Source organism: Punica granatum, chromosome 3, assembly GCF_007655135.1.
Source record: "Punica granatum isolate Tunisia-2019 chromosome 3, ASM765513v2, whole genome shotgun sequence".
NCBI lineage: Eukaryota > Viridiplantae > Streptophyta > Magnoliopsida > Myrtales > Lythraceae > Punica > Punica granatum.
In genome coordinates this window covers 12,431,356-12,453,884 of record NC_045129.1, presented here as the reverse complement: position 1 = coordinate 12,453,884, position 22,529 = coordinate 12,431,356, and the positions used below count along the sequence as shown (strand labels likewise).

At 38.3% G+C, this 22,529-nt stretch overlaps 3 protein-coding genes across 3 annotated transcripts; 1 reads left to right on the top strand and 2 right to left on the bottom strand.

The window, feature by feature from the left end:
- Positions 1–896: 896 nt before the first annotated feature.
- On the top strand, positions 897–5,604 carry LOC116199470 (ferrochelatase-2, chloroplastic). The gene is made up of 10 exons (XM_031529821.1): positions 897–1,276; positions 1,371–1,677; positions 1,766–1,909; positions 2,047–2,148; positions 3,040–3,143; positions 3,282–3,408; positions 3,944–4,096; positions 4,250–4,350; positions 4,452–4,653; positions 4,986–5,604. Exons 1-10 carry the CDS (start codon positions 1,197–1,199, stop codon positions 5,208–5,210), a joined length of 1,545 nt encoding a protein of 514 aa, XP_031385681.1. The 5' UTR covers positions 897–1,196; the 3' UTR covers positions 5,211–5,604.
- Positions 5,605–5,783: 179 nt separating this feature from the next.
- LOC116199471 (serine/threonine-protein kinase SRK2A-like) lies at positions 5,784–8,427 on the bottom strand. Its single transcript, XM_031529822.1, has 9 exons — positions 8,036–8,427; positions 7,777–7,851; positions 7,565–7,666; positions 7,411–7,464; positions 7,131–7,223; positions 6,926–7,018; positions 6,725–6,829; positions 6,535–6,633; positions 5,784–6,247 (listed from the first exon to the last, which is right to left on the bottom strand). Exons 1-9 carry the CDS (start codon positions 8,153–8,155, stop codon positions 5,915–5,917), a joined length of 1,074 nt encoding a protein of 357 aa, XP_031385682.1. The 5' UTR covers positions 8,156–8,427; the 3' UTR covers positions 5,784–5,914.
- A 7,621-nt stretch (positions 8,428–16,048) lies between these two features.
- LOC116199085 (defensin-like protein 1) lies at positions 16,049–17,324 on the bottom strand. The gene is made up of 2 exons (XM_031529382.1): positions 17,164–17,324; positions 16,049–16,672 (listed from the first exon to the last, which is right to left on the bottom strand). The coding sequence occupies exons 1-2, from the start codon at positions 17,219–17,221 to the stop codon at positions 16,503–16,505; spliced, it is 228 nt and encodes a 75-aa protein (XP_031385242.1). The 5' UTR covers positions 17,222–17,324; the 3' UTR covers positions 16,049–16,502.
- Positions 17,325–22,529: the final 5,205 nt, after the last annotated feature.

Genomic DNA, 22,529 nt, shown 5'->3' with positions numbered 1-22,529 from the left:
CATATTAAATTCAACTTAACTTTATCACCAAACGCAATGTTAATGAGAAAGTTCTGTTCCATGTTATGGTCATTGTGACATGTTTAGTCCTAGAGCAATAAGGTAATAAATTTGAAAACTTTCTTTTTATTCTAATTGGGTAAATTTACAATTAATAAATTTGAAGATTACACGGACAGCATCAAGAGCAAGCCGTCGTGTGAACGAGATTTAATGTCAAAGATATTTACATAATGCAAACCTACCTTGTTAAATTGTGGGTTATGTTAGCGGTAATACTTACGTGTGGAGCGTAGGTTAAACTCGTCGAGGTCCTGGTGTTTTAGGGCATACTTGGACATACAAAAAAAAAAAAAAGAGAAGGTAAGACTATGGACTACAGTGAGGATCTCAGTTAGGTTCATCTATTTGAATGGGTCAGTACTAGCTTGCTCAAGAGCTATCTCTCATGTGGTTTTAATGGTGAGATCACATGATGAAATGAATTAGTCGAAAAATGAGGATTTACCTAACTCGACTGGTGAGAGACAAGTGAGCAAAAATAAGGTATTTGCTCAAAAAATAAACAAATTTACCAATACTACATATATTTAAAAATCTATTAAAAGTACTTCGTAATCAGGACAAGTCGATATTCAAGAAAGATTACTTTAATTAATAGATTGAAAATATACTATCGTCTTTTCGAAATATCAAAATCAATAGACTGGATATACTTCGTGGTGTGACCGAAAGATCAAACGAAAATACGGATCGAGGATCAGCCATGAACTGAAGAGAAAAAAATCAGTTGAATGTGAGAAGGGAAGAAAAGAACAATGACCGGAGGGGAAACAGGAAAATACGTAAGGACGAGGAAGCTAAGGATAAAGTTTTGGCCTTGTTGGGCTAATCTTGTTCTCATGCGTCGCCTTCCACACCACTCAATTTCCCTGCTCCGAACGACTCTGACCCAAATGAAATGAACGAAAAATGCATCAGCTTCTTTAATGGATTTTCCATCCACCAGAGCTTCACGTCCGTCATCTACTTCTTCCCTGTGATAACATAGAAAGAAAAGCTCCGATCTTGTCTTCCTTCTGCAATGGTCTCTCGGAAGTTTGTCACTGCAGAAAGACCAAAGCTTTGAGCTTCAGGGAGTGTGTGGTCTGGTGGGCACTTCTCTTTCTTTATCTTCTTGCTAATCGGATCAGACGATGAACACCGCCGCACCTTCTTCTTCCTCGTCCTCCTGCATCCCGGCCGCATCCCGCAACCCCAACCTCAATCTCTTGCTGTAAGTCTTCTCTGCTTACAGAACAGTCGGTTCTTTCGGTTTCTTCATCCGCTTCTGCTGATTGCGCAAGTTCTGGTCATGGAGGGAATGACAGTAGCAGGTCACTGCTGCCCCGCGCTGTCTGCAGTTTCCCCTCCCACAAGAATGGCAGCCGATGCACGGGCCTCCAGTTGGAAGCTTCTTCTTCTTCTTCGGGCAGTTTTCAGGGTCTTCCGAGGAACTGCGTTGTGGGCAGATATGCTGCTGAACCATTGGGAGCTGTGGCCACCTCAGATGCTCCCGGAGCCACCTCCCCCTCGGTGGTCGGCGAAGACAAGATTGGAGTGCTGTTGCTGAACCTCGGAGGCCCCGAAACTCTCGACGATGTCCAGCCTTTCCTCTTCAATCTTTTCGCTGATCCCGTAATTCGAATCTCTCCCTCTTTGTGCTTTTTGCTGGCCTTGCCACATTCCCACTCTAGTCATCTCTAACACCCATTGCCTTTGACAGGACATCATTAGACTGCCGCGGTTGTTTCGATTCCTTCAGAAGCCTTTGGCGCAGTTCATTTCTGTTCTTAGGGCCCCCAAGAGTAAAGAAGGCTATGCATCCATCGGTGGCGGATCCCCTCTTCGTCAGATAACCGATGCACAGGCATGTTCTGTAATGGCAGATTCTGTTCATAAATCATAAGTTGTTAAGAACTTCAGAGCCTTGTCTCTTACAAGAGGAAAGTCGTGTTTTTCTCTTTGATTTATGGGGGCAAGTTCTGAAGATCATACCTTGTTCAGGCTGAAGAGCTGAGGAAGTCTCTTTGGGCAAAGGACGTTCCCGCCAAGGTATATGTAGGCATGCGGTATTGGCACCCATTCACCGAAGAGGCCATTGAGCAGGTAGTTAATTGACTTTACTTCAAGTCCCATATATCATAGTGTAGGATAGGAAGGTTAGGCGCGCAAGCTTAGCTTGGTAAGATTCTTTTTCATGGTCCTATTGTTGTTGCAAGCCATTCTTCGAAGTGTCCTCCAAAAGATTGTTGCTAGAATTCCTGGTTAATATCTTTAATATCAGAATAGGATAAAAAGGGATGCTGTCTTAAGAGGGCTAGGGAGTCCTATTGACATCTCTGAGACTCTTAGGCAACAAAAACGGGGAAAGAAAAATTTGATGGTTCTGGATTGATCCTCAAGAGACAGTGCTTATAATGATGCATGTTGTATTCAAGTGAAGCCTTTCCTGCTACTGGTTCGTCTTTACAATGGGCTGGCGTAATATAGTATCTGTCATCCCAAGATTGTTGGATTACCTTTTGTCAGCTGGTGCATGCAGATTCCACCTGCTCTATGTCCCCCTTTGTCAACCTCTTTAACTAAACTAACTTCCGGGAACCAACTTGAGAGTTTTATCAAGTACAATCTTCACTTTGTACACATAATTCGGATTTTTGAATGAGAAGTTATTTGATACACGCCAACATGTTGATGAAAATGTTAGAGGACACAGCAGTATCTGAGAGTTGATTGTTGAGCCATGACTTTGGTGTTGGAAGGCGAACTTCTCGTGGTAAATTTTAGAGTTCTTGTTTATAATTCTGTTGGATGTGACTTGACTTGATAGTCGATCTTTAGTATTTTGCAAATATGTTACTTTTTGATCAATTTTTAGTCAACTGCATATGGCCCCTTTTTTGTTTGGATGGCTAAAATTAATCATTACCTTATGTTTTGATATATTTCTGGATGAAAATCTCTGGCCATGGTTACCTTTTTGTATTCTCTCTTCAGATAAAAAGAGATGGAATAACAAAGCTTGTTGTGCTTCCACTTTATCCACAATTTTCAATATCAACTAGTGGTTCGAGCCTTCGGCTCTTGGAGAGTATATTTAGGTAATGAAGATGTGCTTCTTTTTTAATTGTTATACTTGTAGATAAATATGAGAATTGTCCGTTTATTTTTTAAATTGACCTACTCTTTATCAAACCAAGAATAAAACTGATCTGACATATTATCTGTTGATTTTCCAGGGAAGATGAATATCTAGTAAACATGCAGCACACAATTATACCTTCCTGGTACCAGCGGGAGGGATATATCAAGGCCATGGCAAATCTAATTGAACAGGAGTTGAAAACTTTTGACAATCCTGAGAAGGTATGATGTGCCTTATCTTTGGGAGAATCTGGCTCTGACAACCCTTTTGGGAGCTAATTTGAATGGGGCTGCCCTTCCAAATCTCTCAGATATTCCCATTACAGTTGCATATTGGATTTATTTTCTTAGCGCATCTTCCTGTTCTACATTTTAACTGCCTTAGAATTCTCATTCAAATCTCAATAAATTCTTGTCTCTATGAACTATACAATTCAATGGCTTCATAGAGCAAAAGGTTTTAACAGCTAGACAGTAGCTTCGTTCTGGCATCTTGTTTCCAGCTTATCCTCATCCATATATAAGATTATTGCCTTCTCTATTATGCTATGATTTAAATGCATCGAATAAAATTAAGGGTCCTGTAACCATTAAGATCTTTTCTTCATACTGGTTCCTTTATTTTTCTCCTTGGGTGGTTTGTTTGGGATTACAAAGGAAACAGGCAAGCCTACTCAAAAAATGAACACAAAGTAGGACTCAGTGAACCTTTTATTCCAAAGCATGGTTGCATTTTGACTAAAAGGGTGTGATGTAGGTGGTGATATTCTTCAGCGCTCATGGAGTGCCACTTGCATATGTGGAAGAGGCTGGTGATCCATACAAGGCAGAAATGGAAGAATGTGTGGATCTGATAATGGAAGAGCTGGAAAAAAGGAAATTCATCAACGCCTACACTCTTGCTTATCAGGTACTGGACAACCCCTTTATTAGGTCTTACAATGATGATGAATATTTGCTCATATACTTCTCGAATGATTATACTGTGAATTATGTTCTTACTCTTAATCATCTTAGGAACAGTATTTTTCTCATTATAATGTCGCAATTGATGTTATTACAGAGCAGAGTTGGACCAGTGGAATGGTTAAAACCATACACAGATGAGACAATTATCGATCTCGGGCGGAAAGGAGTCAAAAGCCTGTTAGCTGTCCCAATTAGGTATATGATGTTCTCAATCTGTTTAGTCTGATTGCATTTTAGATTTATAATATTATCTAAGTAAATTTGACAATCCTTTTTATGATGGGTTTGGGCCTCAGTTTTGTCAGCGAGCACATAGAAACCCTTGAGGAAATCGATGTAGAGTACAAAGAGTTGGCTTTGAGCTCGGGCATAGAGAAGTGGGGCCGTGTTCCTGCTCTAGGATGCGAACCCACCTTTATTTCGGACTTAGCAGATGCTGTAATTGAAAGTCTCCCCTATGTTGGTGCCATGGCAGTTTCGAACCTTGAAGCTCGGCAGGTATCTACCCTTTTTTTTTTTTTGTCCCCCCTTGAGAAGTTGATGAGTCAACTGAAATGTCCTGTTATGTCAGGGAAGCTTATTTTTTCTGCCTCTGTAGCACTTTGTACGCTTCACATAAAGGACTTATTCTTCCATTCCTTGTCTTTCCTGTTATGGTTGGGGACTAAAACTTGATAGAGTTTCTTGCAAGTTAGCCATAATTTGGTTAGGTATTAGTCATTGAACGAAGATGCTGGACTCTCTGAAATCTCTAAATTGAACAACCGCTTATTTTATTAAATATTATCAGATGCTTCATTTGACTCCTAAGTTGAATATGACCTCTGCAGTCATTGGTTCCACTCGGTAGTGTGGAGGAGTTGTTGGCGGCATATGATTCACAGCGAAGGGAGCTCCCACCGCCTGTGACGGTTTGGGAATGGGGATGGACAAAGAGTGCGGAAACATGGAATGGGAGGGCAGCTATGTTAGCAGTGCTCGTATTATTGGTCCTCGAAGTCACCACAGGAGAGGGCTTCTTGCATCAATGGGGAGTGTTGCCTTTGTTCCGTTGATGGCGGTGGATCAAATCAAGGTGCTCATTCATTGTAGATTATACTTAGAGGAACACTCGTGCATTACAAATGGCCATCAATGCCAAGGAAGGTACGTCCCCGCTCGCTCTAAAGCTGGGATTCGAGTAATAATACACAGGCTATACAATTTTTTCTTCAGGTCAGAAGATGTCGCTAATCTTGTTATGGGAAGTTTTGTTGTACTTTTTAATCTGTAAAGTTGTCGTTTTCACTGCACTAACAATCCATAATAATCTTTACAACAATATGCACTTCATGTGTATTGCAGACAAGACGAATGTAAGTCATGGCATTGTATGAGAGTTTGGACCCGTAGTCTCAGTCATTTAACTTGGTTCTTTTATGTGTATTTTACTGTATGCACACTTTGACATGGAAGTGACCGTATATCCTGTTGCGAATTCTATTCTAGATTGAGAGGGAACAGACTGGTACAGAGTAATGGACAGAGAATGTAATGGGAATGGACTTATAAGATAGTCGCATTTTGTATGGTGATTTCATCGTGAGATATTTCTATTGTTTGGTTCCAGTTTCTTATAATGCCAAGCGTCATGGAAGTCGGGATACAAACTAATAAAAAGAGGGTAGTAGCGAATCCTCCAAATATAGTATCGTGCATAATACGTTGTTCTTACGAGTCCCTCATTATTCATGAATTCTTGAAATATTCGACGAGGATCCTAACTGATCTGAAACTCCCCACTGGCACGGACTTCCTTGACCCTCTTGTCATACTCATCTTCCCCATCGTCTTCTTCATCTATTTCCTCCTCCAGGTCTTCCTCATCTTCGTTGGCTGCTCCTCCCCACCCGAATCCCTTGCTGGGTTTCGAAGAGGGAGAAGGGTTCCTGGCCTCCCCCACGATCTTCATAATCTCTTCGATGCTCTGCCTTGAGAAGCTTTGGTTGTCTCCCTGTCCCTGATAGTAGACGGCCTGAGCTGATTCTGTCAGGTCCCTCGGCAAGTTCTTCAAGAACCACGGGTGTTTCTTGATTTCCTTGATAGTTATCCTCTGCAATTTAAAAATAGTTCAAATTTTCCGGAATCATGCCGCAAGCTCTCTCATCAAAGAGGTTTAATCACTGATCATATTGATATGAATACAAGAAGCAAAATTAGAACAAAAGAGGTGGTCTTATTGGATAGATTGTCCAAATATTTTTCTAAATTTTCCCTAGCTGTTTTCCGAAAACCTGGAACAATCTTTCTGGAAGTGATCCGGGAAACAAGTTTTGAGTACAGTTTCTTGAGCAATCGCAAACAGCCCCTCAGCAACTGCAAGCAAAAGCTAAAGCTTACCCTGGAAGGATTCGCAACGAATATGCGGGATAGCATATGCTTGCAATCTTGCGATATGTGGACGTAGTCAGGAATCTTGTACTGAACAGCCATGATCCTCTGTTGATAAAAAGTCACAAACCTCGGACATTAGAAATGTCCAATCACAAATATAATCAGTTACCTTTCATCTGAACTCGAATTCAAGAACCTGAATTGTCTTCCTGAAATTCTTTGGGTCCGCGTGATCTTCAAAAGGGTATGCTCCCACCAGCATGACATACAGAGTCACCCCACAGGACCAAACATCTGCTAACTGCAAATGAAATAAATGAAACATCTTAGCATGTTAAGTTTCGAGTTCATTCGTTTTTTTTCTTTATCAAAACAGAAAGAACAGAACTATTTATACCTTGCCATCATATTCTCGGCGAGAAAGAACTTCTGGTGCAATGTATGCGGGGGTCCCGACTGTAGATTTGGGTCGAGAATGGAGCACAGATGACTGCACAATTATTGCCGGATGAAAACACAGGGACGGAAATCAATTCAAGTACGTTACTATGATTGTTAGGTAAGTAGAGCTGATCTATTAAGAAAAGGGGAGAAAGGGAAACCTTAGAGTAGCCAAAATCGCAGATCTTTAATCGGGGAGCAGGGCTTCCATCTAGGAGGGTGTTCTCGAGCTTCAGATCTCGATGGCATATTTGCTGCACCATAAGCAATAAGACAGGTGAACATAAGATTAACTTCTCAAGCTTGATAAATAGTATTCGGCGTCGAACAACAGTAAGTCAGCTTCTCTGCTGTTGATTTGGTCTTGACCATCAACAATACTGACTATTGGTGCCATCCACTGTAGAAGGAGCCAAATCCTGGTGGGCTGTCGATCCTTACCATAGAGTGACAGTAATTGACTCCCGAGGTCAGCTGCTGGAAGAAGTATCTTGCCTGATCCCAAATTAAGAATGAAAATGGGGAAGACGTTAAGTCAAGTGGCTTTGGTCTAATTAATCTGGACAGGTTTGCAGACAGAGAAGCAACAGGTAACCTCATCTTCACTGAAACGACCGGCACTGCAGATACGTTCGAAGAGCTCTCCCCCAGCGGCGTACTCCATCACTATCGCCAGATGCGTCGGAGTCAAGACGACCTGCACAAATTGCGACAGAAGAAATGAAAACCGTTGATCGGAATTCTTAGCTTAGCAAAGGAAATACTAGAAGGGTGGAAGGAATGAATGAATGGATGTCACGGTCTTGCCTCCTTGAATCGGATGATGTTCGGGTGCCGAAGGGATCTGTGGTTTATGATCTCCCTTGCCACATTCTCATCTATCTGCAAATCAGACAAGGCAAAGCAGTCAGCAATCATCAGGACGGGACTGATCATACTCTACGTCGACGTCCGACAAACCGATGGGAAACTACAAAATGCCTTTCATGATCTCAGTTCGTATTAAAAGTGTATCAGATAGAAGCAGCAAGAATGAAAAAATTGGCGGGACGACATATCACGGTACCTTGTGGCCGCGCTCGATGTACTTCATGGCGACAAGTTCCTTAGTGTCCTTGTGGCGCATCAGTCTCGCCACCCCGAAGTTTCCCGCGCCCAAATCCTTCACCACCTCGTACTTCTCCATCGGATGTATCGAACCGTTACGTGGTAGCTACGCAGATATATACGTTGGGGAATAATTAGTAAGGGCGGAGCGATCTAGTTCTATATCGACTTGTCGCGGATGAAGAGTGAACTCGATCGGGTATGTGCCTCCGGAAGATGATGGAGTCAAGATGGATCAAGGATGTGAATTTATGGAGAGTTGAACATTACAATGAGCAGAGAAGAGAAGGAAGAAGAAGAAAAAGAATTATGAGTTGACAGTGCCAAGGCATGGGAGAGTGGAGGGGGGAGAGCGTGCACGTGGAGGGGGGGCCAATAGCATAATTGAGGAGGCTGACTTTTAATCTTAAAGAAATTAAAGAAATTATTTAAAAAACTTAGATTACGAGATTCGATACGATTCACAAACGAGTTATCAATTGGATGAATTTTATGTGCAGGAGTTTGGAACTCATTAGAGCATTTAGTGGTTAAGGCTAAGCTGACATTCGAGCGGACATGTAACTCAGCTAATAGGTTGAGGATACCCGTATATCAATGGTATAAAAGAGAGAACGAAATTGTATTTTGGTGAGAGGGGACAGATCCTGGAGATGACCAGCAAAGAACAGCCTGCCTCCAATTCATCACTGCCCCCTTTTACACTTCACTTCTCAGTACAAGTCAACTCCCTTTGCCTTCGGTTTCCTCCTTTGCTTTCTTGGTGGTGTCTGTGAATGAATTGGAGAGTTTTTTCCTCCCCCTTTTTACTGTCTTTCCCTTTCTTTTGGATGAATGTTCTGATTAATGTGGAGTTTGATGATAAGAAAGGCCAACTTGCTAAAACATTTTTATTTTATTTTATTTTATTTTATATCAGAGTGTGTCGATAGGTCTGCGCGTTCCACAGATTAAATTTATTGGCCTTAATTGAACATGTTGCCCTTGTAAAGATTGCGCATGGAAGACGAGGAAAAGTTAGAATAGGGGCTGGAAATTGAAATTGGACAGCTAGAAGCAGTTAGTCATAAGATTTACTCTAGGTGGTTACTCTTATGTCGTAAATTATAAGTTTTGGTCAAAAAATACTTTTCATGAAAAGTTTGAATAGGGGTGCAAATTGAAATTGGACAGCTAGAAGCTGTTAGTCAGTAGCTTTACTCTAGGTAGTTACAATTATAAGTTTTGGTAAAAAATACTTTTCATGAAGAGTTAGAATAAGGCGGTAAATTGAAATTGGACAGCTAGAAGCTGTTAGTCATAAGCTTTAATCTAGGTAGTTACTCTTATGTCGTAAATTATAAGTTTTGGTCAAGTACTTTTCATGAAACACGAACTTGCTGCTCTATCAACATTCAGCATGATGAAGCTGTTAAAATGTCTAAGTCTTATTTCATGGGTGTGTAGTCACATTGATCGTGTTAGGATCGGGTACAAGAACTTGGTATTCACAATAGACATAGAGTATCATGGACTTTATAAGAACTCATGCTTTTTACCAATCATATAGAGATTTCTGAAAAGTGAACTGGGGAAAGAGGGGAAAAAAAAACTCTCCAATATCTCTGAATTCAAGACGAGATATATGAACCTAACATAAGAAAAATGGCAAAGCAAACAAAGAACCTTCAGGATTAAACTAAATCGAACTTAAAAATCTCTCAGTTTTAAAAAGTAGTGATATTGTGCTGACCCGACCCACGTTTCCGAAACGAAAAGTACGTAGTTCTATTGGAGATAAATTCGCTGGCCACTTGCTCAAGGCTTCTTTCATAGTTGGTTACCTAGTCTTAACAGGCTAAGCACTATCAAATGCTTAAATGGGGATTGTCATTCCAACCCACTCAAAGTGAGTTTTGGGTGTAGGATTACTGGGGGAATTTGATGCAACTTATTATGCTGAGGAGGTCATGTTGGATGGCCAATAAATTGGGAACTTGAATGGGTTTCAAGCTTGAAAGACATGTCACTTGATGCTATTGCACATAAACTCTTCTGGATCATATACACATACATGATATGAAACGAAAGGAACTGGAGAATATTTGAGAAGAAATTAGCAAGTGTAGCGGATTTAGTGCTCCGTACCATCAAGATGTTGAAGATGAAATTGTTATCAATTCCAAATGTATAATTTAAGCTATCTTGATCTTCTATAACTCAAAGTTTAGGATTACAGTGTTCTTTGTTTTGAGTTTGTATTTTGGATGAGTGGAATATTGGACATATTTTTTGCTTACTGAAAATTACACCACTTATCCAAAAAAAAATTTGAACCAATCACTGTTCGCTAATTCCGGAGCAAATAATTAAATTTATTATAATGGATCCTAATTAATTCAATTTGAGCCTAGTTGATCCACATAGGGGTAAAACTCTCACAATCAATGATTTTCTTCATTTATAATATTCGAATTCGAGACCTTACTTAAAGAAAATAAGTATTAAACTGTTTGAACCAACCCTTATTCATACTATGAATGCTTATTTATTCATTGATTGATTCGTTTATTTTATTTTATTTATTTGCTGTAATAATTGATGAGATGGGAGGAGCTCAGGTCAGGTGGGTCGGTACGAAAGGGTGCGTGGGATCTCTAAACACGCCGTGGGGAGAGGAAGCAATTGACGAGTAGTTTTACTGATTGGAGAGTGAGGCGGGCAGCGCGGTGGAGTAATGGATTCCGTCTTTAAGCTTTTGAAGAGGAGTATCGATTATATTCAACTAGACCGATTCCGTACCGGGATTAAATAAATTTATCATTTTTTTTCTCCTCCATATATACTGCCATCGACTTAACTGACATCAAACTTCTATTCACAAAAAAAAAAAAAAAAACTGACATCAAACAAAACCCTAAAGCCCCCTTGTCGGTATATGTCGGTAGTTACAACTTAAATCTCGTTCCCAAGTCACCTCCCGGAGAATAAAGATATAGACTGAGACCAAGTGATACTTATTTTGCTTAGTAAGAATTCAAATTTAAGTCTTCTAATAAAAGAATGAAATTTATAATTAGGAGAGTTTTTTATCATTTAATGATTCGATTAAACAATTATGAATTAGTTGACACTCACTAGACTTTCGTATAATAAATAACGTGAAAAACAAATGACTACAATATAAATATAAATATATATATATATATATATATATATATATATAATGACATCTCTTGTCTACTGTGGGTTTAACTCATTGTGGCACGTATATAACTATAATATCAGGTTGTCTATGGCACTTAATTATTACAAATGTCACATCTCTGAATCGTAAGAAGTTCGAGTTTTCCTACCATTAAGATAAGATAGATAAGATAGATAGGTAGATCGATAGATATGGGTACGTTGAATAGAGACTACACAGCATATGCATATATGCATATAATATTATATAAGATGATCAATCATAATTCCCTTTCGGAGCCATTACCATCTCATAATTTCCCTGTCTGTGTTCTCTCAGTCCTCACTTATGGGCATCATTTAATGGAGCTTAACCAAGCCACTAGCGTCTCGTCTTAATCAGAAAAAAAACTAGTTATAGGGGAAAGTTTTCCCTTCAAAAATTTTGGTTTTAAATCCTCCAAAATGTCTCTTGTTTAGTAAATGACCACACTTTCCATACGAGTATTGCACAACTGCCATTATGCTCTCTCATTTATGAGGCTCCGATGAGGTTCCATTTGGACCATGAAGGCGTCCAATAAATATTCTTATTAAGCAACTCCGATATGATAACCATAATTTATACCCTAAAAATGTTCAACGTTCTTTTCGGCGTGACAGGGTGGATGTCCTCAGTTGGCTTTTTATAAGCCGTGTTTTCATGAAATTCGTACTGTAATACTAGTACACTTCCCTAATGTTGTTTTTTTCATTTTTCATTTTTTTGTATTTTTCCTTGATAAGCATGAATATAATAATTGACAGATGAAAAAACTAATTAAATATTTAATGCATACACACCTAGAGGCTGTCCATCTGGAATTGTTGATTTGCAAAAATCGATTACGTGAAATGCTCTCCTTGTATAAGGGGAGCCTCTCATCATGTAAGAACTCACAGGATTTTTAATGTAAAGACATGAAGAGACTTCCGATCATGAATTACATATTTGTAAATATTGATAATGTGAAATGCTTACTTGCATGATAGAGCTTTGTATCCTAAGAACTCATTGGGGTCTACTTTAATCTCCCATTTCAGATTATCCTGAGCTAAAAAGTCAAGGGATCGGTCTAGTGAAAAAATTATAAAAGAAAAGGAGAAAAGAAAGAATAAGAAAAGGAGGCAGCTTATAACTAAATATTCAATGTGTATTATTACTCATTCACAATGAATGAGTAATAACCAATAAAATTACAAGGTTAAAAATACTTGTAAGTAAGAATATTTGGATCCGTTATGGGGTTAATTATTCACTTTCAGACATTCTGATTCAATGTTATATAGCCTTGTAACTGAATAGTACTCACCGAATATTTACTCGGCTCCTTATATATGTCATGGGATTCTTTGAGGATTATTTTCTTCCATTATGTTTCTTCTACTCATTCTACCAATCCCTCTCCTAACCCGTCGACTCAGGCTGCTCTCTCCCTCATGTGTTGTGCCCGGGAGTTCGTTTGCTCATTATTGAGAATATTCATGATTTTCAGTTACAACATATGAGCTAGCAATAAAATTTATGAAAGAGATATACAGGAATGTGAATTACATCGAATTTGAAATATCTTTTCAAGTCTGCACATTGACTAGATTCTCTTTGTCAAATCACTATATATTGTTTTGTAAAAAAACAGAGAGAGAGAGAGAGAGAGGGGGGAGGGGGCGAGGAGAAAAGAGAAGCGAAGATGAGATGTGTACCGTAATGCAGGTAATCACATGGGGGAGGCACATGAGTATCTGTGCATGGCCATCCCATGAATATAATATCCACATAATTATATGTTATTGCCATTATTATTTGATTATGGGGATTGTACAACTCTGTGGTCGTTTTTTTTTTTTAAATTTTTGGGATTTGATTGGTTTGATGAATATCTATTTATATTTCACAAAGAACAATCTAACCTTTTCTTAAGCATCTTTTAAGTTTCATTATTTTTCCAGTCAATTCTCAGCTCCAAAATCCAACCGGCATGTTAATTGTGTTGCAACTCCATTTCGTGCCTCTTGTAAAGGAGAACAAGAGAAAAAATCGATACCTTTTGATCGGACCTCTTCTCCGTGTTCCGAATCTTGAACTGGCGTACGATTATGAGTTCAACCTCATCCCATCATCCCAATTTTTGTTTGGGATACTAAAATATTCATTCACATTTCTTTTTCCATTTCAAAAAATTGAGTAGTAAAACAGCATATCAATTCGAAATTATGGACCCAATGGAACTTTACATGGTGTCAGAGTATGTTTGATGTCCGCATGCCAATATGAGCTCACACCGTGGTAGGCCCAGTATTGAAAGAAGCCAAAGTGAGCTTCATTTTCATCTCCCTCGCTCGAGCAAGGAAGAAAAAAAAAGAAAAAAGAAGCCTGGTTTGTGGTCTATTGTTGATAGTAGGTGTTCAAGGGCATGTGGCACATGTAGACAAGTAAAAGAGGACTACGCATTGTCATGTGAGGACAAATGTCGAGAGTAGAATCTCGAATAGTAATAAAATTACAACTTCATAAGAAGTTAGATTTTATAACATATTAGCTTGAGTTTTTATATTGGAGATTAAATTAGTTATAAGCCAGTGAAATTTTGCACAAGGGATATTTTTCCACTATTTACTGATCTATTTTTCAGATGGAAGCCTTGATCTTATATTATTCCATATTGTAGCGTGTCCAATTGAGCAACAAAGGCTACCTTCCTCCAAATATATATGTACTTATCCAATATTTGACTTAACTAAAATCTGTCCTGTGAGAACTTAGTATAGCACGAAGCAATCATACCTTTTTTTTTAAAAAAAAAAAAACTGAATATAGATCTCTTTGGAGGGATCTCACTCCCTTGTTCCAGTCTATTTTCCTTAATCCAGACAAAAACGTATATTAACGAGTAATGATCAGAGGAAGGCAAATCAATAGAGCCCAACCATAGTGAAAAAATGTGCTTTTTTGAGGGCCCAAATTGTCATCAATTGAGAAATTGGGGGCCCGAATACTACTACATCATGAAATGGGATAGCCCGACGAAGGCGTCTCATGATGTAGTAGTATTCGGGCCCCCAATTTCTCAATCGATGACAATTTGGGCTCTCAAAAAAGCAAATTTTTTCACTATGGTTGGGCTCTATTCGGGCCCCCAATTTCTCAATTGAGAAATCGGCATATTGTGGATGGGACTGAATTTTGTGGACCACCAGGTTTTGTTTTGGTTTAGAATTATAATTATATTTCATTTCACTTTACACAATCATTACTTTTAAAATCTTTTTCTTCATATAATAATAAATTTTTCCACATTATTTTTTTAATCATTATTACAACTAATTTTTTAATATCAAATTCTGCAAACTATTAATTTCTTTTTTATCTATTTCTTCAATTTTATAATAAGTTTTCTCACACTTGTTTTAACTGTTATTACAATCAAATTTTTAATAATAAATTCCCTTAATTGTTATTACAATCAAATTTTTAATAATAAATTCCCTTAACTATTTTGACACCATTTGATGAAGTGATGCAGAATTATAACTCTACTCCAAAACAGTTCACTAAAAATCTTTGATTATTAACGGCGCGTTTGGTTTCAGAGTTAAAATAACTTTGATTTTGATTGTGGAAAAGGACAAATGTTGTGTAGTGTGTTGAGTTAAAATTAAAATTTTTGACTTGAGAAATGTGTATTTTTATTGTGTAGTGGGTTGAATTAAAGTTAAAGTTTTTGTTATTTTAACCCTAAAAACAAACGGGTCATAAATATCCAATGACTCTATAAGAAATTAGATCCGAATACTTCTTAAAAGCTTAATTCAACATAAAATTAGAATACTTAACACATGCATTCAGTTGCAGCATGAATAAAAAATCAGAATATTGCTGAAAGGACGCGTAAGCAGCACGCTGGAATGACCTTTGTGAATGTGAAGCCAGATTGAACGCGTAATTGCAGCACGCTGGGTTGGACCTGCGTGGACATGCAGCACACTACCGGGGATGTAGAACTCCGATCAACCTACAAGGAATTGAACCCATATGTATCTTACGTAGAACTAACTTCGATAGACCTACAAGGAATTCAACCCACACTTATTCTCATATGAAATTTAAAATCCCGACATTATATATATATATAATGGACCCGATGTTACCTATGACTCTGAGATCGGATTTCACTCTATTGTGCGTTTTTTCTTTTTCTGGTGAGGTCTTGTGCGTTTATTTTCAACTAGAGAAAAAGAGTGAACAATACCTAAAAAGAAATGAACTTCATTAAAAAAATGTGGCGCCATGTCGCCTAATAAACAAGAAATAAAAAAATTTAACGTGATGACACACGAAATAAAAAAATTTAACGTGATGACACACGCTATTGCATAATAAACAAAAAAAAATTCCAAATTCGATACCTAAATAAAATTACTCGTACCCTTTTATTAGCAATTAAAATTTATATTTCATTATGCCCTAATAATAAGAATTAAAATTTATATTTCATTATACCCTTTTATTAGGAATTAAAATTTATATTTCATTGTATAAGCTTCATTGTCTAAGCTTCATTGTCTAAGCTTCACGAATCGGAAAAAAAAAACTTTATAGAATGTCGAGAGTACTTATTGTGAGCGCATTCTAAAGTGATACTGACATTTCTTCTAAAGTGATACTGACTTTATAAAATGTCGAGAGCACTTATCATCGTGTGAATGACTTCTAAAGTGATACTGTCCAATGCATGAAAATTGAACCTACAATCGAGGAGATATGAAGTAAACAAAGTAAGAGCATTTCGCTCGGCTGCAATACGAAGCAAGCTTTCAAGCTTTAAATAGAGTGGGCATGAGCACACGAACACTCCGAGTTGGCTCACAAATCGCCATCATATTGCCGGTACAAGCTAGACCACCATCATATGGCCATTACGAAGAACTAGATCACGTAATTAACTTAAGCTGGACGTGGAAAAACACAGCACAGAACGATGACTCATAGAAATAATCATAACAAGCTACTGACGAGGGCCGAGGCTTCCCTCTCTGTATCACTCAACGTGCTAGAGGGGAACTAGAGAAATCGATAACCAAGGTTGAAATCAGATCGACTGCTCTCTCCTGCCTATATTAGATGCATATATATTAAACATTACATTAAACATCAGAGATGATCTCGCATTTGGTAGGATAAATGGCGATGATGGGTCGGCCGGCTGAGACATTGAGGGGGATCAACAGACCTTGGTGCAGAAGCAGCGTTTGCGGACGCCCCGACATCGGCCACCAGGGAAGCCCTCGTTGTGACAGACACTGGCACAGTTGCTGTTGCTCATGCAGACCCCACGGAACCTGTGGCTCTTCGACTCGCATATCCTCGCTTCCGTCGGCATCACCGCCTCTTCTGCATGTCATGCAGTTAAAATTTCCAACACGCAGTTATTATTTATTTGACTAATCTTAATTAAACAATTACTTAGCAATTACAAATGTTGATTTAATCGAAAAACAACTATTCGTTTTCTTATCTTTTTTTCCCTTCCTGGACTAGACCCTGCATGTCAAATAAAAAAATACTTCGTAGACCCGAGTCAACTACAACAACGAGTCACTTCCAATAATTTCTTACTAATTATAAATTATAATAATGGCCTTATCCACAAAACAATCAACAGAAGAATTGCTTTGTTTTATTTAAATAGATTTCACATTAAAATCGTGCATGCATGTTGTTGCGGCTCGGTCCGCTCATCTTATTAACTACTCGACGAATCGTGTTACCGACCCTGTTTAAACAAACAATCCAGCGACTAAGGATTTTTCGATGACACGACTAAAACACAGGATGACGCTGCGGAGGGATATATCATGATCGAAGCAGGAGCAACGACTTACGGGAAGCCAAGACAATGAGCAGCATCAAGAACAGACCCATGGACCTCTTCATCTCCATTTCTTCTGCTTCTCCCTCTTAAAGAAGATCACCGATCAGCTGATTCTCTCAAAGAGCTTTTGGGGTGTGTCACGTATATATACGTGTGTATATATAAAGAGTTGAAGAACTGATCAGTACATTAGGAAAGTGGGGCCTTTACATATACATGTACATATGTATCATACAGTGGGAAGTGGAGCTGTGCATGCATGATGGGTAATGTGTCGGTAAGTCGCGGAAGAGAGAGAACAGGTGGAGCGGGGCAATGAGTCCCTCTGCAACTGCAATGCATGCAAAGAAGAAATTATTGCGTGGATCTGGATTAGTTGAAGCGATTCATATTTTATTTTATTTAAGTAAAAGTTCGAGTTGGATTCTTTATGAATGTAAACAATTTATATTAAGAGAGTTTTAATTTTTAGTAAATCGACCTAGCTTGACTGAATTAGTTGGCACCTGATTGAACTTTCGAATATGAGCATTTATCCCAAAAAAATTATTATGTGCAGTTGGGTTTATCTCTTAGGTAATTTGACTACTCTTCTTATATAATGATTTAATGTGACATGTCTCTCCAAGACATGGATCCCATCCCCGAAGAAGTGTCTGGGTAACGAGTATATCGCATGGCAAATGCCTCTAAACAATTGTTGTCAAATGTTGATGGATCGTGTTAGCCTATGCCTTTACATTCTCTACAAAAATTGGTCGTTTGCTGGGTTCGATCGATGTATTCACTTCAACTGATGTATTAAATGCATAGGCTAGTGCAGTCCATGATGCTGTATAAACCCATCATGTTATCGCTTAAATGAAAGATTAATATAATAAAGAAAGTGGACTTTCTTCTGTCTATACCCGGTATCTGTAACTGGGCTCCGATTTATTCAAGTTTGAGTATGCTTATATAGGTCACTAAGAAAGATATAACTTTCTCAATTATGAACGTTTTTTATTGGCAAACTTCAAACTCGAAATTTTATTTAAAACAAAAAGATATCGAATGATCTAAACTAATTCATATTTGTAAAAGTGGGTTCTTTTTATGTATGTGGACAGTTGAGGCCATGGCAGCACTACTGGCCATCTCCCTAGCTCTTGATTGCGACTGGAAGAAGATCTAGATTCGTTGTAATGCTTAGTGCTAGTTGATGCTATTCTTAATTCGCATCGTTCCCATTGAAAAATTAGGAGCATAGTTTCGGATATCACTATGTTATTGGCTTTCTTTTTGGGCTGAAAATGTTCTTGGATTCCTTGCTCGGATAACTCCTATGCCCATAACCTCGGCCAATACGGCCTAAGGTCAAATTTTGTTTCCTTTGTATGCATGAGGGCTATTCCCGAATTGATGTACCTTCAGTTTCGTGGTAATACTATCATAATCTTTCCTATAAAAAAAAAGTCAACAACAAAAAATAATTAAGAAAAAATATGAGCGAGAAATTACTATCAAATGAGAGAAAGAGATAAATTTTATAGTGTTGAATTTGAAAAAGAATAGAGTTGAGTTAAGTTAAGTCGACTAGTGATTGTATTTGAAAATCAAACACAACTTCGTTTAGGAAAACAACCTACTTTTAGTACTTACCACAAAATATGTTATACAATGATAGCAAAATAAAATAACCCGTATTAAGAGAAAGAAGTAACAACGAAGTAGACAGAGATAAATGATTGACTTCGAGTATCTAAGGACTTGGAAACTGTTTAAGGAGAGTTTTCTAACGTCCTAACGTATTATAATAAAGACAAGATCTATGTGCACAATAACAATACAAAATATGAGAGAAAAATATATTCGGCATGTAAATCTATTTTTCTAAATGTTGTTAGCTAAGATAAATCTATTTTCTAAATGTTACTTTTCTACTTTATTGCCTAACTAATAAAACACCTTATTACGTTTTAATTCACACATACGCGGAAACCTTTCGTCTAGTTTGCTTAATACTGTTTCTCAACCTTCTTAACATTCCATCACATCCTCTTTTCCTTCCATGCCCACCAACGTACAAACTTCCGCTTCTGCAATCACCGATCAGCTCTCCCCTTCCGACCTCTCCACCCTCGCCATTCCCTGCCAACATCCACAATCCAACTCTCTCAACCCAACATTCAAATCCCTCTGCCTTGCCCCTTCTTCGTCGTCCATCTTATTAACGCCTTGCCTGGTTCGAAGGTTTCATCCCGATTGCCTCTCTTTGATGGAAACTAAACTAAGATTCATTCGGCTGCAGTGATGGATATTGTAAACAGACGGGTTCTCTCTGAATTGCATCTTCCCTGCTCAAGGGAAAGCTGGTGGTCCGTGCTTTTGTTGCAAGGCTGGTATAGACATTGAACAGGTGTTTGTTTCTAAGCATATTATCACGCTCCTGATTTTCGATATGCCTCTCCACACCCCTTGGACTCTTTCCCTGGTTCACGAGGACAGATGGGTACATTGGATTCACCAATGTATCCCGATTGTCTCTTACTCAACTCTCTTAAATGGGAGCCCTTGTGGCTTTTTTAAACCCTCTTGAGGTATTCGACAAGGAGACCCACTCTCACCCTTTCTTTTCCTGATTGTTTCTGAGGTCCTCTCTCGTTTGCTATCAAAAGCACAAGATCAGGGTGCTATCTGTGGTATCAAACTTGGTCGAGGCTAGCCTTCACTCACCCATCTTCTATTTGCGGATGGCCTGTTTCTTTTTGCCGAGGCCTCAGATCAAAATCTCTCTGAGCTGTTTCATGATCTGGATACGTATAAAAAATGGTCTGGCCAAAAGATCAATCGGTCCAAATATGTCATGTTTTTCAGGAGGACCATTCCGAATCAACGAAGGAACTACATGTCGTCTCCTAAATATGAAAAAAGGACATTACGATTCGAAGTATTTGGGTCTCCCTTTGTATATTCAGCAAGCAAAAACTACTTCCTTCCTTCCAGTTCTTGACAGAGTCACCCAAAAGTTCAGTTCCTGGAAGTCAAAAAGTCCTTTCCCAAGCTGGTCGTGGAGTTCTCATTCGATCTGTTGCGTCTGCTCTTCCCTCCTACACTATGTCAAACTTCCTCCTGCTTAAGCCCATCTGTCAATCTATAGGTAGCAGGTTAGCCAATTTCTAGTGGGGTTTCTCTTCCTCTAATAAACCAAAACTTCACCTTCGTGCATGGTCTACTCTTTGTTTCCCAAAAGAAAGAGGTGGTCTGAATTTCCGTAGAGGTTACGACCAAAATATGGCCCTCATTTCTAAACACTCTTGAAGCCTAGTTCAGAATTCCCGGAGACCACATATTCAGCTCTTGAAGTTTCGTTACTTGAAGAATCATCATTTTCTTAAACACGTGCCCAAGCAGACATCTTCATTCTTCTGAAAATGCGTCTGTAGATCTGCCCCTCTCATTCGTAAAGGAGCTTGCTACACTGCCGCCCCCGGGAAAGGGATCAACATTTGGGAGGATCCGTGGGTTCCTAATCTTCCTGGTTTTACTCCCTCACCTCGTGGCAACATAGCTCCTTCCACTGTCCAATGGGTTTCTGATCTGCTATTATCAGACGGATCCTCTGGGAATGTTCCCCTTCTTGCAAATCTATTTGATGACCCCACTGTCCAACTTATTCTTGCCATTAAAGTTCAACCTCATCTTCTCTTTGACAACCTTACTTGGTCTCTTCGAGGAATGGAAGTTTCAGTGTCAAATCTGCATATCTTACAGATTAGAAAGTTCGATTTCCAAGCTCTAATCTCACTTTTTTAGAATGGAAATATTTTTGGAGAATGAAACTTCATGATAGGCACAAAGTTCTATTTTGGAAAATCATTTCCAATTCCCTTCCTATGAGCTCCATCCACTCTCAACGTTTTCAGATCTCTGATCCTTATTGCCCGTTTTGCCAAGGTGCCTTGGAAACGCCTGAGCATATGTCCGTTTAAAACTATTGTTTGGTCTCAGCTTCCGCATCCTATAAGAACTTCGAGCTTCCTTAGTATGAACATCATTGTTGGGATCAAATTGCTTTTGGGTATTGATGATGCTCTAAATACTCCTCCTAGCCTTCTTCATTCCTTCCAATTGCAGGCTGCAATTTGCTTTTATAATATTTGGCAATTGAGGAACACCTGAGGCTTGCACCATCAGATCTTGATCCTCTTCAGCTTTATCGATCCATCTCCAGGAGGCTGAGAAATCATTGTGTTTGCAGGGGAAAATATTGAAGGCCTCTTCATTCAATCTCATGTTCTTTTTTGATGTCGCTTTCAGCTCGACAGTAGCATGGACTGGTGTGGCTTGCACAAACTCTACAGGCTCTCTTGTACATGCTTGGACCTCTAAACTGGACGCAACCGACCCTCTTCAAGGGGAAGCAGCTGCCGTACTTAAAGCTATTGAATATGCTAGCAATCTCGGCCTCAACACTCTGGTTCTGCTCTGCGACTCCATGGATGTTGTGGAAGCCCTGCAGAGCTCAGAAACCACCATTCCCTCCCTTTTGACTTTTACCTCAATAACTTCTGAGGCTTCGTTGTTTTTTGACTCGTGGGAAGCTTAGTATATTTCTCGTACCGACAACTTTCTTGCCCATAATGTAATTTTGTTGGATTAGTTGGTGTATTTGATTTTAGAATTAAGTAGAGTTAAGTTTTGATTTTAATTTGTTTGTAATGATAGTGTTATTGAATTAAAAAAAAAGTATGAAAAAAATAATGAATAGTTAAGGGAAAGTAATGATTTTATTGTTGAATTGTGAAAAAAATAATGGATAGTTGGAAGAATTTAGTATTAAAAATTGAATTTTGAATGGTTAAAAAATTGAAGAAAAAAAAGTAATAATTGTATTGTTGATTTTTATCGTGTAGTAAGTAGATTTAAAATTAAAATTTCATCTTTGCCCGCTGAAGTTCTTTTTAGGGCTTCTGGATATAACTGACCCAATTAACTTTGTAGTTTGTTTTAATGAATTTGCCTTTAATTAAGAAAAATAAAAATATTTCAATAATCCGTTCTTTTCACGAGATATAAGGAAATATAAATAGAATTACAGTAAATAAACAAGTGGAATTAATAGTATATAATTTATGGATCATTAGTCTACGGTATAATAAATTTCAATAATTATTTGTTCTCGTATAGTTTTTCTAAAATAAACGGACAGAACAATGAATATTTGATCCAAAAGATTCAATTCATATCGAGATGAATAGGTTTTTCTTTTCATGAGATTTTTTTTAAAAACTTTTTTTTAATAGAAAAACTGGGATGGAACAAAACGACGAATTATATACGGAAAAAAGAGGGAAACAAAACGATATACGACGAATCTGCCACTGCATGCATGCA